This window comes from Thalia democratica, chromosome 3, assembly GCF_965202585.1.
Source record: "Thalia democratica chromosome 3, ktThaDemo2.hap1.1, whole genome shotgun sequence".
NCBI lineage: Eukaryota > Metazoa > Chordata > Thaliacea > Salpida > Salpidae > Thalia > Thalia democratica.
The window spans coordinates 57065188-57077301 of NC_139167.1; the positions used below are offsets into that span (position 1 = coordinate 57065188).

Consider the following 12114-nt stretch of genomic DNA (forward strand, 5'->3'; position numbering starts at 1 on the left):
AACAAAAACAAACAAAATTTAAAATGAATTGGCTACTAAATAAATTAATCTCAAGATAGAATGCAAGTTTTTAAAATTTTTAGTCAAAACTAAAAACAAAAATTTGTATGGAATTTAAGGTAGAAAAAATATATTTAAACATAAAGTAGTTTCAAATAAAATGTTTATAACTACTTTCTAGCTAATGAAAAAGAGTAGAGTAGTTTAGTAAATAAACCCTAAACAAAAACTTAACAAAAAATTTTAAACTTACTTAAAAAAATGATGAAGTGTGTAAAAACAGTGTTTAATTAGAAATAAACTAATCTTTTATCTTTTGATCTCTTTTATACTAAAGTCTTATGGAAGTACAAATAATATGAAAAAAACTTATTAAAACATTACAAATTTGTTGTTAACGAGTAAGTGATTGTCAGTTTAAATAAAGATTTGAATGAAATAGACAAACAAATAGTACAAAATAAAAACAACAACAAAAAAATCCTATAATAAAACAACAAAGAATACATACAAATGTAGACAAAAAAGCTATATTTTTAAAGTTAATCTTCGAATAGAGACAAAAAACCTTTTCTAACTCTAAAACACTAATTCTAAGCCTTCACTTTAACAAAGTTTTCATTTGTTCGAACAACTGTAACACCGTTTTTTTTTCGCAATTATTTCAAGTTTTTCTTGAGTTTTCTATCAACCGTTGGTCATCTTGTCGATTACGACTCTCCCGCTCGGATCTTTCACGCGCAACCTGCCGCTGGCGTACCTGTGTTACGTCATAATCATATGTTAATCATGTCAAATAAAATTATAGCAAGAATCTATTGGATTTAGAAACAAAAACTTTCAACGTAAATTAACATGATCAACAGATAATAAGGGTTGAAACAGCAAAATAAATCTGTTAGTAAAACAAAACAAGAAAGTTTAAATACTATTTTGACTAACTAGAAAAAAAAAATTAGTAGTTACTTTGTTAGAAAAAAATAGACTGATTGTGCTAAAACCTAAACAATCACGTTTAGTGCAAATATAGAAATAGCTCAAACTTAGAAAAATGATTTTATAAATTGTTTATGTTATTACATTACAAAACAGCGCTTTTAACACTTTGAAAACTTTTGTCTCATTTATTAACAATTTTCTTGTCTAAATAAAGTTTATTTTAGTTAAAACTTATTTTAGTCATTAGATCAAACTACTATAAAGTAAGAAAGTGTCTAAAACAAGTTTCATATCATATACTAAGATATTTTTATTTTAGTATTTCTTAAATCAAAATATCAACCTGATCAATTAACATAGCAACTAATAACTAAACGGTGTTGTGCAGCACATTTAAAATAACAATTATAAACATTAAAACATATATTTTAAATAAATTTTGTTTTCAATTCAGAATATCGAAACACCAACTTTGTTTCCTGCCTTCCGTCGCTGAACACAGTCTTTGTGGTTCCGTCCGGGTAAACGCGCTTCTTGTAGTCGGGAGTGTGCGTTTCGACCTGGCCGTTCGCGAACTCTATCACTTTCTCACCTGATATTTGTTTGTGTTGTTTGATTGGTTGCAAAAGTAAAAAGTAATAGAAGTTTAAGGTTTTAAAAAATTAGTGAAACCGCGCACATTTGATCGTTTAATAAAAAGCACGGTACTCACGCTTAGTATCAATGGAAATTTTATCTTTATCAATAAAAGTTTGAGCATGGCTTAAAACAAGTTTTGATGTAAAATATGCTTTAAATCATTTTTAACTATATAAAAAAAGACTTGTAAATTTAGTTTTCTAAATTGAGTGATACAAAATTTGTTTTAACTTCTTAAAAAGTTTTCTATACAAAAATTATCAACGTATACTGCTGTAATTACTGTGTACAGGTGAAGACGGATCTAAACGATCTTAATAGATAATAGAAAATAATTAAACTCAAAACAGAAAACTAATAAATTTAACTGTAAACATTAAAACGCTACTTAAAATTTTTTGATATCAAACAAACAAGTGAAAAACTTCAATTTTGTGCTTGTTAAAATATTCGAAAGCAAGTTAGTCTTTAAATAAAGAGTTACCAATGTACTGTTTTGATACAAGTGCTTTTTACTAAAGGTTCAAAACAAAACATTAATAAAGCCGCAAATAAGTATCAGTTCTGTAGTGATTTAAATAAAACTTTCACTTTAGTTCCAGCGGGCATAAACTATTTGAAATTAATTTATCTGAAAGTAAAGAATGATCTACGTAAATTTTTACTATACTTCTTTTTACTGAAGTTTTTATTAAGCCGTTTCAAACATACTCAAACAAGAGTGACAAACCGTTGTGAACTTTCATTTTAGTACCATCTGGCAACGTGGTTTCTTCGTACCCGTCTAATCTCATCAGTTTTGAAGATCCGTCTGCGAATTTGATGTGCTTCGATCCGTCCAAGAAGTGCCTCTCCACCTAACAATTTGAAATTTTTATCAGAAGTGAACAACTTCTTAGTGAGTAAAAAATGATGAAGTGCTATAGTTTTAATCGAGTAAAAACACAAACAACAGCATTTGATAAAAAACAAATCAGTATAATTTGTGTCACAGAAAAGTTTCATTGAAATTGCAATTATAATTGATATATTTTGAAGTTTAAAATACAATGCTAGATATTTTTTTTTAAATAAAACATTTATGACACTAAAAATCCATAAAACGAGTTACAACTACTAGTTGTGGTTATAAATAACAAAAAAAAAAACTACTTTTTATTATGGTAAAAAGCATTACAAAATAGTTGTTTGTATAAAATAAAACAATTCAAAATAAATTTTTAGTAAAAATGAATAACAGTGAGTTTTGATTATGAAGCAAAAACATGAAGAATTAAAAACCTTGTTAAGCATTAAATTTTTGTTATTTTAAACCTTAAACAGAAAACTTTTTTTTTTAACTTTAAGATAAGTACTACTAATGCATATTGTTTAACAATTAAAAAATACTGTTGCTGAAATGAACTTCATCTAAACAAAATCAAACATATAAAATTATTAAAAAAAAGTTCAAAATATACAAGAACTAAAATACAAGTTCTTTAAACCTTAAACTAATTTTACAAAGAAAAAATAGAAATAGAATCAGGGTTGCCACAGCTCAAGCTAAGAAAAATTTCCTGACTTTTAACTAAAATTTTCCTGACTTTTCTAAATCTAAAATCTTAAGTTAAACTTATTCTAAAATACATAATCAAACACTTGAAACTATATAAATCTTCCAATCTTATTTTTATACAGGTTAAAACAACAGTTTTTTTGATGAATTCAATCATCTAACTTTCATTACATCACTTTAAGAATCTGTGTATGATTGATGTATTTGTAATAAAAAGCTCTATCAGCTGTTATAGTTTGTATGCATACATATAATCTTTAACTCTTCTTCTGGATGTAACAGTTGCTCATTTCATACTGTTTTCAAGCAGAGATTTGTTAATACTTAACCCTAGTTCGACCTCAGCCTGGTCAATGTGCAACACAAATAATGGTTGCAACAACTTTCTGATAGAAGATTTGACAGTAAATTTTAATGTTTCAAAATAGAACTGGTCCAAACAATTTTCCTTTTGCTTGAAGCTCTTGAACTTTAATGCATTGGTTGGAAAATTTACCAAAGTTCTAAATTGTTCAATGCTAGAATCACCTTCAGAGTTGGAGCACATTTTTTACTATGCTAAGGAGTGCACAATGTTGGCAAAACGCTTAACAACAATTGTGAATCCTAATTTTCAAGGCTATGCGGATTTAGGCATGACATATTTTTTACAAATGTACTTCCAATAGCTATTCTGCTTCGGAGATTTTCAACAGCTATGTAATCTATATTCTTTGTTGAAATTTAAGACCTTTTGTTCCTCAACTAGGCCTTTTTTTCTCAAATTTGCAAGCAAATTGGTTGCAGCACAACCAAGATCAAGAGCAGGTTTTAGGGAAGCTTTGATCATTTAATTCAACCTTGAATAACTGGTTAAGCTGAGATTCATAATAATTACGTCTTTCAAAATGATGGTTAGCACTTTAATTACCAAGCACGAAATGTCCTCACGCATAAAGGCAACAACAGGCTGGGTACTCTGATACAATGTTAACAAGGCTGCATAATAGATATCACGTAACTAAAGAAACGCAAAAACTTTTTTGTGTATATATCACAGTTTCACTATGAAAGTGTCCTTGCCACAGATCATCAATACTAAAGAGCATAAAAAAACTGCTTGTTCAAGTTGGGTAGTTGTTTAATATGTTAACAGAAAAATTTTGCAATTTAACAAAGGATATTTTATTAGTTTATACCAGATGAAGGCATTGGAATTAAATAATTTTGCAAACTTCTAGGAAAATTTTGCAATTTCAATCTGATTTTAAAAGATTTTTAATTAATTTTTTACTATTTGAAGGCTTTGGAAAATAAGGAATTTTGTAAATTAATCTGATAAAATCTGAATTTTTTTAACTTTGTCAAATTTCCTGACTATTCCTGATTTTTTTTGAAAAACCCCCATTTTTTCCTGACCGTGTGGCAACCTTGTAATTTATACCAGATGAAGGTATTGGAAATTAAATAATTTTGTAAATTTTTAAGAAAATTTTGCAATTTTAGTGTGATTTTTAATTAACTTTTTACTATTTGAAGGCTTTGGAAAATAAGGAATTTTGTAAATTAATCTGACAAAATCTGACCTTTTTTTTGTCAAATTTCTAGACTATTCCTGACTTTTTTTCAAAAACCCCCATTTTTTCTGACTTTTGTTATTTTTTTTTTAGTTTTTCCTGACCGTGTGGCAACCCTGTATAATAGAAAAAAGCCAAAAAATACTGACTTATTAAATTTTGAACGAAGATACTTTTCATCTTGACAAAAGTATCTTATGGACAGGACAATAAAGAATAACTTTAATATTTTACTTTACTCAAAAAACACTTAACACATAAAAACACTTCTGACTGACTCAAAATAAATTAAATTTTAAACAAAAGTTCCCACCTGATTGTTGCCGAACTCTATGATCTGAACGCCGTCCTTCAGCTTCGTCTTTTTCGTTTTGGACGCGAAGTAGAAGTACGTTTCGCTGCCGTCGGTAACGTTCATCGTCTTAACGTCCCCGTTGGCGAACGTGATCTCAGTTCCGCCCTCGCGCGTGACCTTCCTAGTGTTGTTGGAGTAAACGACTTCGGTGCTGCCGTCTTCCAGCGTCCTGTGATTTTGCGTTTAATATTGAAAGCTAACCAAGCACCTGTTTATGAACACAGTTGATATATTTCGAGTTGAAATCGCAACGCAACCACTCGAACGTTTCAAGCTAATGGTAAACAAAAATCTATTCACTGTTTAATATGGATTTTTTTGACTTTTTTTCACAAGTGTACGTTTTTTATAACTATGAGTATAACTTGCTGTTTAAGTCAGTTAGCATTTTAAATTAAAGGGTGGCCACTAGCTTCTTGGATATTTCTTTCAAGGTCTATAATTTTATTCCAGGTGTTTTCAAATACAAGTTTTTTTGTCCTTTTTTAGTAAAAAATAGGACGCTAGACTAAAAGGTATTCTACTTCAAACGTATTTTGTTCCATGGAAACTTGTATACACTTTTAGAATCAAGTTCTTTCAAGTCTTTCCTTTTAAATTGTTTTAAAGCCTTAGCACTACTATAACATAAATAGCCTTAAAACCTTTAAAGTTTTTTTATGTTTTTTAACAAATATTTACTGGATTCTAGTCCCTAATTTATTTTTTTACTTATTCTAAAGTACTTTATGCTTGTTTTTACAACTCTAAAAAAATAACTTTTTAACAACATAAATTCAATTTATTTCTACATCTGCAATTGTAAAATAAAGCATTACTGTTTTATATCCCAAAATAATAAATAAGTTATAAAGAAATAAAGTTGTTAACTTAATAAAAATTACTAAAGAGTTAGTATGATATATTTTAAATGTATTACATCTGCAACTTTATATTTACTAACAATAACTTTGGTTTGATATTGGTAAATAGTATTAAATTGATTTTTTCAGTAACTTTTATGTACTATCTACTTTTTAAGTAGTTAACATCAATTTAAATTATTTATTATTTAGCTTCTTTAAAAATTTCAAGTTAAAACAACATAAAAGCATTTTGTAAAAAAATATTTCCAACAAAAACAAGATTATTTATGCTTACAGATAGCGGTTTATTCGCTAGTTCACTGAAGTACTTAATTTCATTGTTAAAATAAAATTTTAACTTATTTAACAACTATAAATATAGAAATAATAATCAAGACATAAATTCTTTGAATTAAAAAAAAAACAGGTTTATCAATAATTTTTGTTTAAAAATTCAGATTTATCCGAAAAAGTAAAATGTTCTTTGATTTCAGGTTTAATAGCAATCCTGAATTTTTTATTTCAGAGTGAAGCGGTATTAAAAAGTATAAGATAATTAATACATTATATTTCTATAACAATAATACATTATATTTCTATAACAAAAAAACTAAACTATGCATATAAAACAAGAAAACTATAACAAGAGTTATTATCTTTTCATATCATTACTAACTCCACTAAAAGTTTAATAAACAAGAAATTAGGATAACTTTTTTGAATAGTATTAAATCAACTTATATTTCAAAGGATATTTATAATCATTAAGTCAGAATTTTAATATTTTACCATTAAATAACACACACTAATTTTGTTAATTTTTTTAATAAATTTAAATTTAACTTGATTTCTTAAATAGTATTCATTTAGTAAAAATAACTAAAAATTTTTATTAAAAAACATATGTTGGTCAAAATTAAAACTGATTAAGTAATTTTGTTTTGAACTTTATTAAACTACTATAAAATACTGAAAATATATACAAAAACAAATTCTTAATTAAAAAAAAATTAACAAACTTAAGTAAGCATAGATAAAACAATCACTACTAAATTGTAAAAACATCTCAAGGAACAAAACTTTATTAAAAATTAAGTAAATTAATTCATTTAATGTTGATAAACAAACAATACATCAACTACCTTTCGGAAATTTTGTCATGAGATTTGACAAGGGTGGAATTTTCATGGCTGCTCCTACTTACAGAAGATGAGCTTCTCGTGGAACTTCTTGAAACGTTGGAAATACTTGAGTTTTTCTGAGATGAAACATGCCTGGTGACCGGCAGGTTGCACTCCACGATTTTCACTTCTTCAGGTTCGCTTCTTTTTGTTGTGTTGAAAGACGCCTGCAAGTTGTTATGTTGAAAGTCAAGTAAAAACTTTGCAATTTTAGCTTTATAGTGTATAAAAAAAAAATTAAGAAAAATGTTAAGTCTACAAAACTAAACTTTAGTTTTTCTAAACTATATTTCAAATTAAGTTTTAAAAGCAAAACAATTAAAAAGAGCATGGTGTTTCATAAAAAAAAACATTTTAGTTAATTTTTATGATTCTAAAATGTAAAAGATTTCTTTTTTATACCTCATCAACTATTTTGTTGATTTCCTTCCACATTCTGTTGCTTTCTTTCAATTTTCTCTTTTCTTCAGTCTTTTCCATTGACAAGACCTTTTCATCAAGACTTTCAACTTTAGCTTTCAATGTTTCATTTTCAGTAGTAAGGTTTTCAACTTGACTTCTCAGCCTTTGATTAATGGCAACAAGTCTTTGCTCCTTTACTTTTGCTTCAGCTTTTACTTGTTCAATTTCCTGCTCTAGCTCAAGTATCTGGTCCTTATGTTCTTTAGTTGGCAGCTTGCACTTAGTGTTGGCCACATAATCTTCAAACAGACGCCTGTCTTTCTTCAGCTTTGCCCTCTCCGTTTTGCGGTACTGGTCAATGTTCTTGAGCTCCTCTTCTTTCAAGCTCTGAAACTCAACCACTTCGTTTTTGAGGTTTTTGACTTGCAACTCGTGATCATTCTTGGTCTTCTGAAGGGCTTTGTTTTCCCTTTGAAACTTTGTTATTTCAGCTTGCAGCTCTTCAATTTTGCTTTTGAGCAAAGCACTTTCTTGGGTCTTAGACGGGTCTGGATCAGTGTATAAGTGAGGTTGGAAAACTTTCTGCTTGGATTTTTGAGGAGGAAAACTGTGATTATTGTCGCTTGGAGGTTGGTTTTCATTTCCAGGTGGTTTAAGAGCTGGAAACAGTTTTTGCATCAAGTTGTTTGATTCATTTTTTGGTTGAATTGGTTCTTTATGATCATCTGATGTCTGTCCCATGTTAAAATTGTTTGTACACTCAGTGAGGGTTTTGTTGTTGTCATCCTCAGCAAAATGGCGGTTGCAGTACTTTTCCATTTGCTCAAAAGTTTCATTGGACGACTGATCAGGGTCAGCAGGAACTTTTAACAGGTTTTCAAAAGCAGTTGTTTCCAAAGTTAACACTGTGTCATCGTTTGCATCAGACCAAACTTCTTGGTCATTAAAATCGTTTACAAACTTGTTTTCATGTTCTGGTACAGATACTTTTTCACTTACAAACAAAGGCTTTGAAACTTCATGTAGCACAGGAGTTGGTATAAGCTTTAAATCCTTGATTGGCATCCTTCTTTTTAACATAGCAGTTTTTCTTACAGGTTTTTGAACTTTTTTCACAGCTGGCAAAGTGTTAGTATCAACAATGTCTAAGTTATTAATTTTACTTGCCAGTACACTTTGTGATGGTAGATTTATTTGTTTTGGAACATTTTCAGTTTGTTTCTGGACTTTTTTAGGTCTTATAGGTTTAGGAGGAGGACCATTAAACCTGGCAGTGCCCTGACCTTTGCGCAGAAAAGGCCTCTTGGGTTTAAGTAAGTTTTTCTGTAGCTTTTTGTCAGCTTCTTCTTTAGAAAGTTGCTCTTCAATGAGTTGTTCAAATGGTTTTTCAACAGCTATGCCTTTCACTGGAACATTGTCAAGGTTCAAGTCTACGGATGAGCTTTTTTCAAAGCTGTTCTCAATTTCTTCACTGGAGGAAGATGCGACTTCAATCTCATCTGCTAAGTAAAGCTCATTGACCACCGTGCAGTTTGAACTGCTGTCACTCATTTGCTCGTTTATCACTTCAAGGCCGCTGTCATTGCTCGAGCTCTGCTGCTCTTCAATCTTGCTCAGGTGAATTTTTTTTGAATGTTCGTACCTGTCTAGGAAGACGGATGGGTTCAAAAACCTGTTTGTCTTGAGCAGCTGGTTCTGCTTGTTCAGCAGTTCTTCCTTTTGTTTCTGCTTGAGCGCTTTCATCTCCTGCAGCTTTTTCATCAGGCTCTGCGACATGCAGATTCCATTGCTGGGTTGAAACAAATTGCTTTCTTCAAAGCTCATTTTATAAATATGCTGCATAAAAACATTCAATTATTTTCTTAAGTTGTTAAAAAAAATAAATGATACAGTTATATGAATTATGTTAGTTTAAAAAAATAGTTTTGAATATTAATTCACTTAAGTTTAAAGTTAAATGCTAATATAAGTATGCAATAACTTATTATTTTAAATTAAATTATGATAAATTTAGACCAGCTTTTAAGTTTATTAGGCTTCTATATGTTTTTAAGGTGGCTACTTGGAGTTAAAAATTATTTAATTTGAATTTTCTTTCAATCACTTAAAAGTTTTTTTGTTTTCTTTTTCCTAAATAACTCAAAACTAAGGTATTATAAGGTTATGTAAAATTTTAAACTGACTTAAAATCTACTTATGTAATTTATAAATATAAAGTTCTCAGCTATTAAGCCATAAAAAATATTAAAAAAAGTTAAATGTTTGGTGCATTGCATTATTATAATCTTAAGTTTACCATATCTATAAGAAGGCAACATCATAAAAAAAAATTACTAATCAATTTAGAAAAACCTTACATGTTGATAAACCTCACTTTTAATTCATGTCTAAATATATTAAAACCTATTCAATTTACAAGCCAAAGCTTTATAAAACATAAAATTAAAAACACCCTTAAAAATAATAGTTTAGTCAAAAAAGTTTATAAGTGTTTTAAATATATTTGTAATTGAGAATAGAAAACTTTATTCTACTGTTTAGTTGAAAAGCTAAAATATTTGAAGTATATCTTGCTAGGTAATATCACTTCAAATAGAAGTTTTAGGGCATGGAGGGTTAACTTACTTTTAAATAAGGTAGTATTTTTTTTATTTAATAACTAAACTATACTTTTTTTGGTTCAAAGTATTTTTTAGATATAAGCGATCAAAGTTTGAGATCCCAATATTTTAAACTAAAGAAGGCACAAACTTAAAGGGTAAATAAAACACAACCAATCTATCTCCTCCAACAGTTTTTAAGAAATTATTTTCAAACTTTTTTAGTCTAATACTTGATAAATAATAAACAACATGTGGGAAACAGAGTTTGTAATATCTAACTAAACTTTTTATAAAAATTTTCATTTCAAGTTTAAGTTTTAATTATTTTCATAAATCTGCTTTCTTAGAGATGCTGGTAATACTGCAAAGAAAATTTTAAATGCTAGAAGTATATTTATTTAAAAGTGAAGAAAAAAAATATATATAGAAAACGTTTCAAAGTCATTAGAAAATGATCATAAAATATATTTTTTACTTCTTATAATTATACTTTAAAACTGTTTACAACACTTGTTTTTTATTGTAAAAATTGAATAACTTTTTTGTTGTATCAAAATGGGTATACATTTATATAATAAAAGTGGCAAGGTTAGCTTTTGTTAAAAAACTGTTGGACTCCCTTATGTCATTGATGACTAGAAAAGTTAGAGTTCAGTCTATTTTTTTGCAAATTAAGACACATATGGAAAGCTTCTATATATTATTATTATAGACTATTTTTTTCTCCTAATTTTATGTAGATCCATACTATAAAATACTATAAATAAGATCTCACAAACTCATTATTAGCTAAGAACCTTTCTTTGGCAAAGTTAATGGAAAGATAATTATAAAAAACTGTATATGTACTATTGAAGACGTTAATCAATTTATTTTGTTTTTAATTAATCTATTTATAAAATGTTAAGTCTGTGGAGTTTTTTCTTTTTTTAATTTTTTGGTGCTTCATCATAGTTACTTTATAGATCTACTTCAAACCTAAAAGTAGATTTATAAAGGTCTTTATCAGTTCACATATCACTTTTTATAATTATAGGTGTACTAACTTTGCCAAAAACAAGTTTCTGATTTTCAACCAGAACTTTCTTTGAAAGAAAAAGTATTATAATGTTATACATTAACTATTAACATAAAAATGTGCTTTAAAACTTTTTTTGCATATGTGTCAACTACTGGGTTTTTATCTTGCAATTCAACTCAGAGAGTTAATAGTGTGCTTTTTAAAATACATAGAGCATCTTTATGAATTGTTTTTTTTATTTACAAAAAAAAATGTTCAAGTAACACATATTAAGCAAATTAATTGCATAAACTTATTTTCCTTTATTATATAAACATACATCACATTTCTTAACTCATACCACAACAAACTTAGTTGTAAAACAAAAAGCTGTATAATAGTTAATTTTTGGTAATGGTTTCAAAACACTTTATAAGTTTAAATGTCACATACAAACACTTATCTTTTACTAGTGCATTGTTTGGCTAAGTACTTAAAAATTAATCCAGGTATTTTCAAACAAAAGCAAATCCGTTTTGTTTTGAAAATTTACGTTTTTAAGCTTGTTTTGAAATTTTTTACTAAATTGGACTTTTTATTTTAAAACTCACTCTTAATGAGTTTTGTTGGTCATTTTCATTGTAAAACTAAATAAAAGCTTAAGTATATGTTTTTATACTAAGTGAATGTCTATGTTTATGATATTTTCAGGTGTAGTTAATTTGGTCAAATAGTTAAAATTTTTTAATGAATTTTAATGAAAATTTCGTACTATTAAAAACAATAATTAATATACTACCTTGCCATTAACTAATCTAAACGACAAATCAACTATAACTAAACAGGAAATAAAAGTAGAATAAAATGAAAAATGGATCGACTCAACAAAAAAAAAAGTTCAAATAAACTAACAATGTCCTTATATAAGATATTAAATTATAAAGTTAATGGTCTATGTGTTGTTAAATGTTTGTGTTAATTTTTCTGTCCATGTGTTTTCTGTTTAAGTGACTAAGTTTTTGATGTCTGAGTCCTA

General features: G+C 27.8%; 1 protein-coding gene across 1 annotated transcript; it reads right to left on the bottom strand.

Moving 5' to 3' along the window:
* Positions 1-407: 407 nt before the first annotated feature.
* On the bottom strand, positions 408-9304 carry LOC145831413 (uncharacterized). The gene is made up of 6 exons (XM_082938668.1): positions 7476-9304; positions 7035-7240; positions 5006-5216; positions 2309-2435; positions 1411-1531; positions 408-760 (listed from the first exon to the last, which is right to left on the bottom strand). The coding sequence occupies exons 1-6, from the start codon at positions 9297-9299 to the stop codon at positions 688-690; spliced, it is 2562 nt and encodes an 853-aa protein (XP_082794794.1). The 5' UTR covers positions 9300-9304; the 3' UTR covers positions 408-687.
* Positions 9305-12114: the final 2810 nt, after the last annotated feature.

Excerpts from the sequence above, each read along its gene's own strand:
- LOC145831413 (XM_082938668.1), bottom strand. The coding sequence starts at position 9,299 with ATGAGCTTTGAAGAAAGCAATTTGTTTCAACCCAGCAATGGAATCTGC. Across the intron at positions 5,217-7,034 it reads CATGACAAAATTTCCGAAAG|GACGCTGGAAGACGGCAGCA; the intron begins GTAGTTGATGTA and ends GCAAAATCACAG. Across the intron at positions 761-1,410 it reads GACGGAAGGCAGGAAACAAA|GTACGCCAGCGGCAGGTTGC; the intron begins GTTGGTGTTTCG and ends GACGTAACACAG.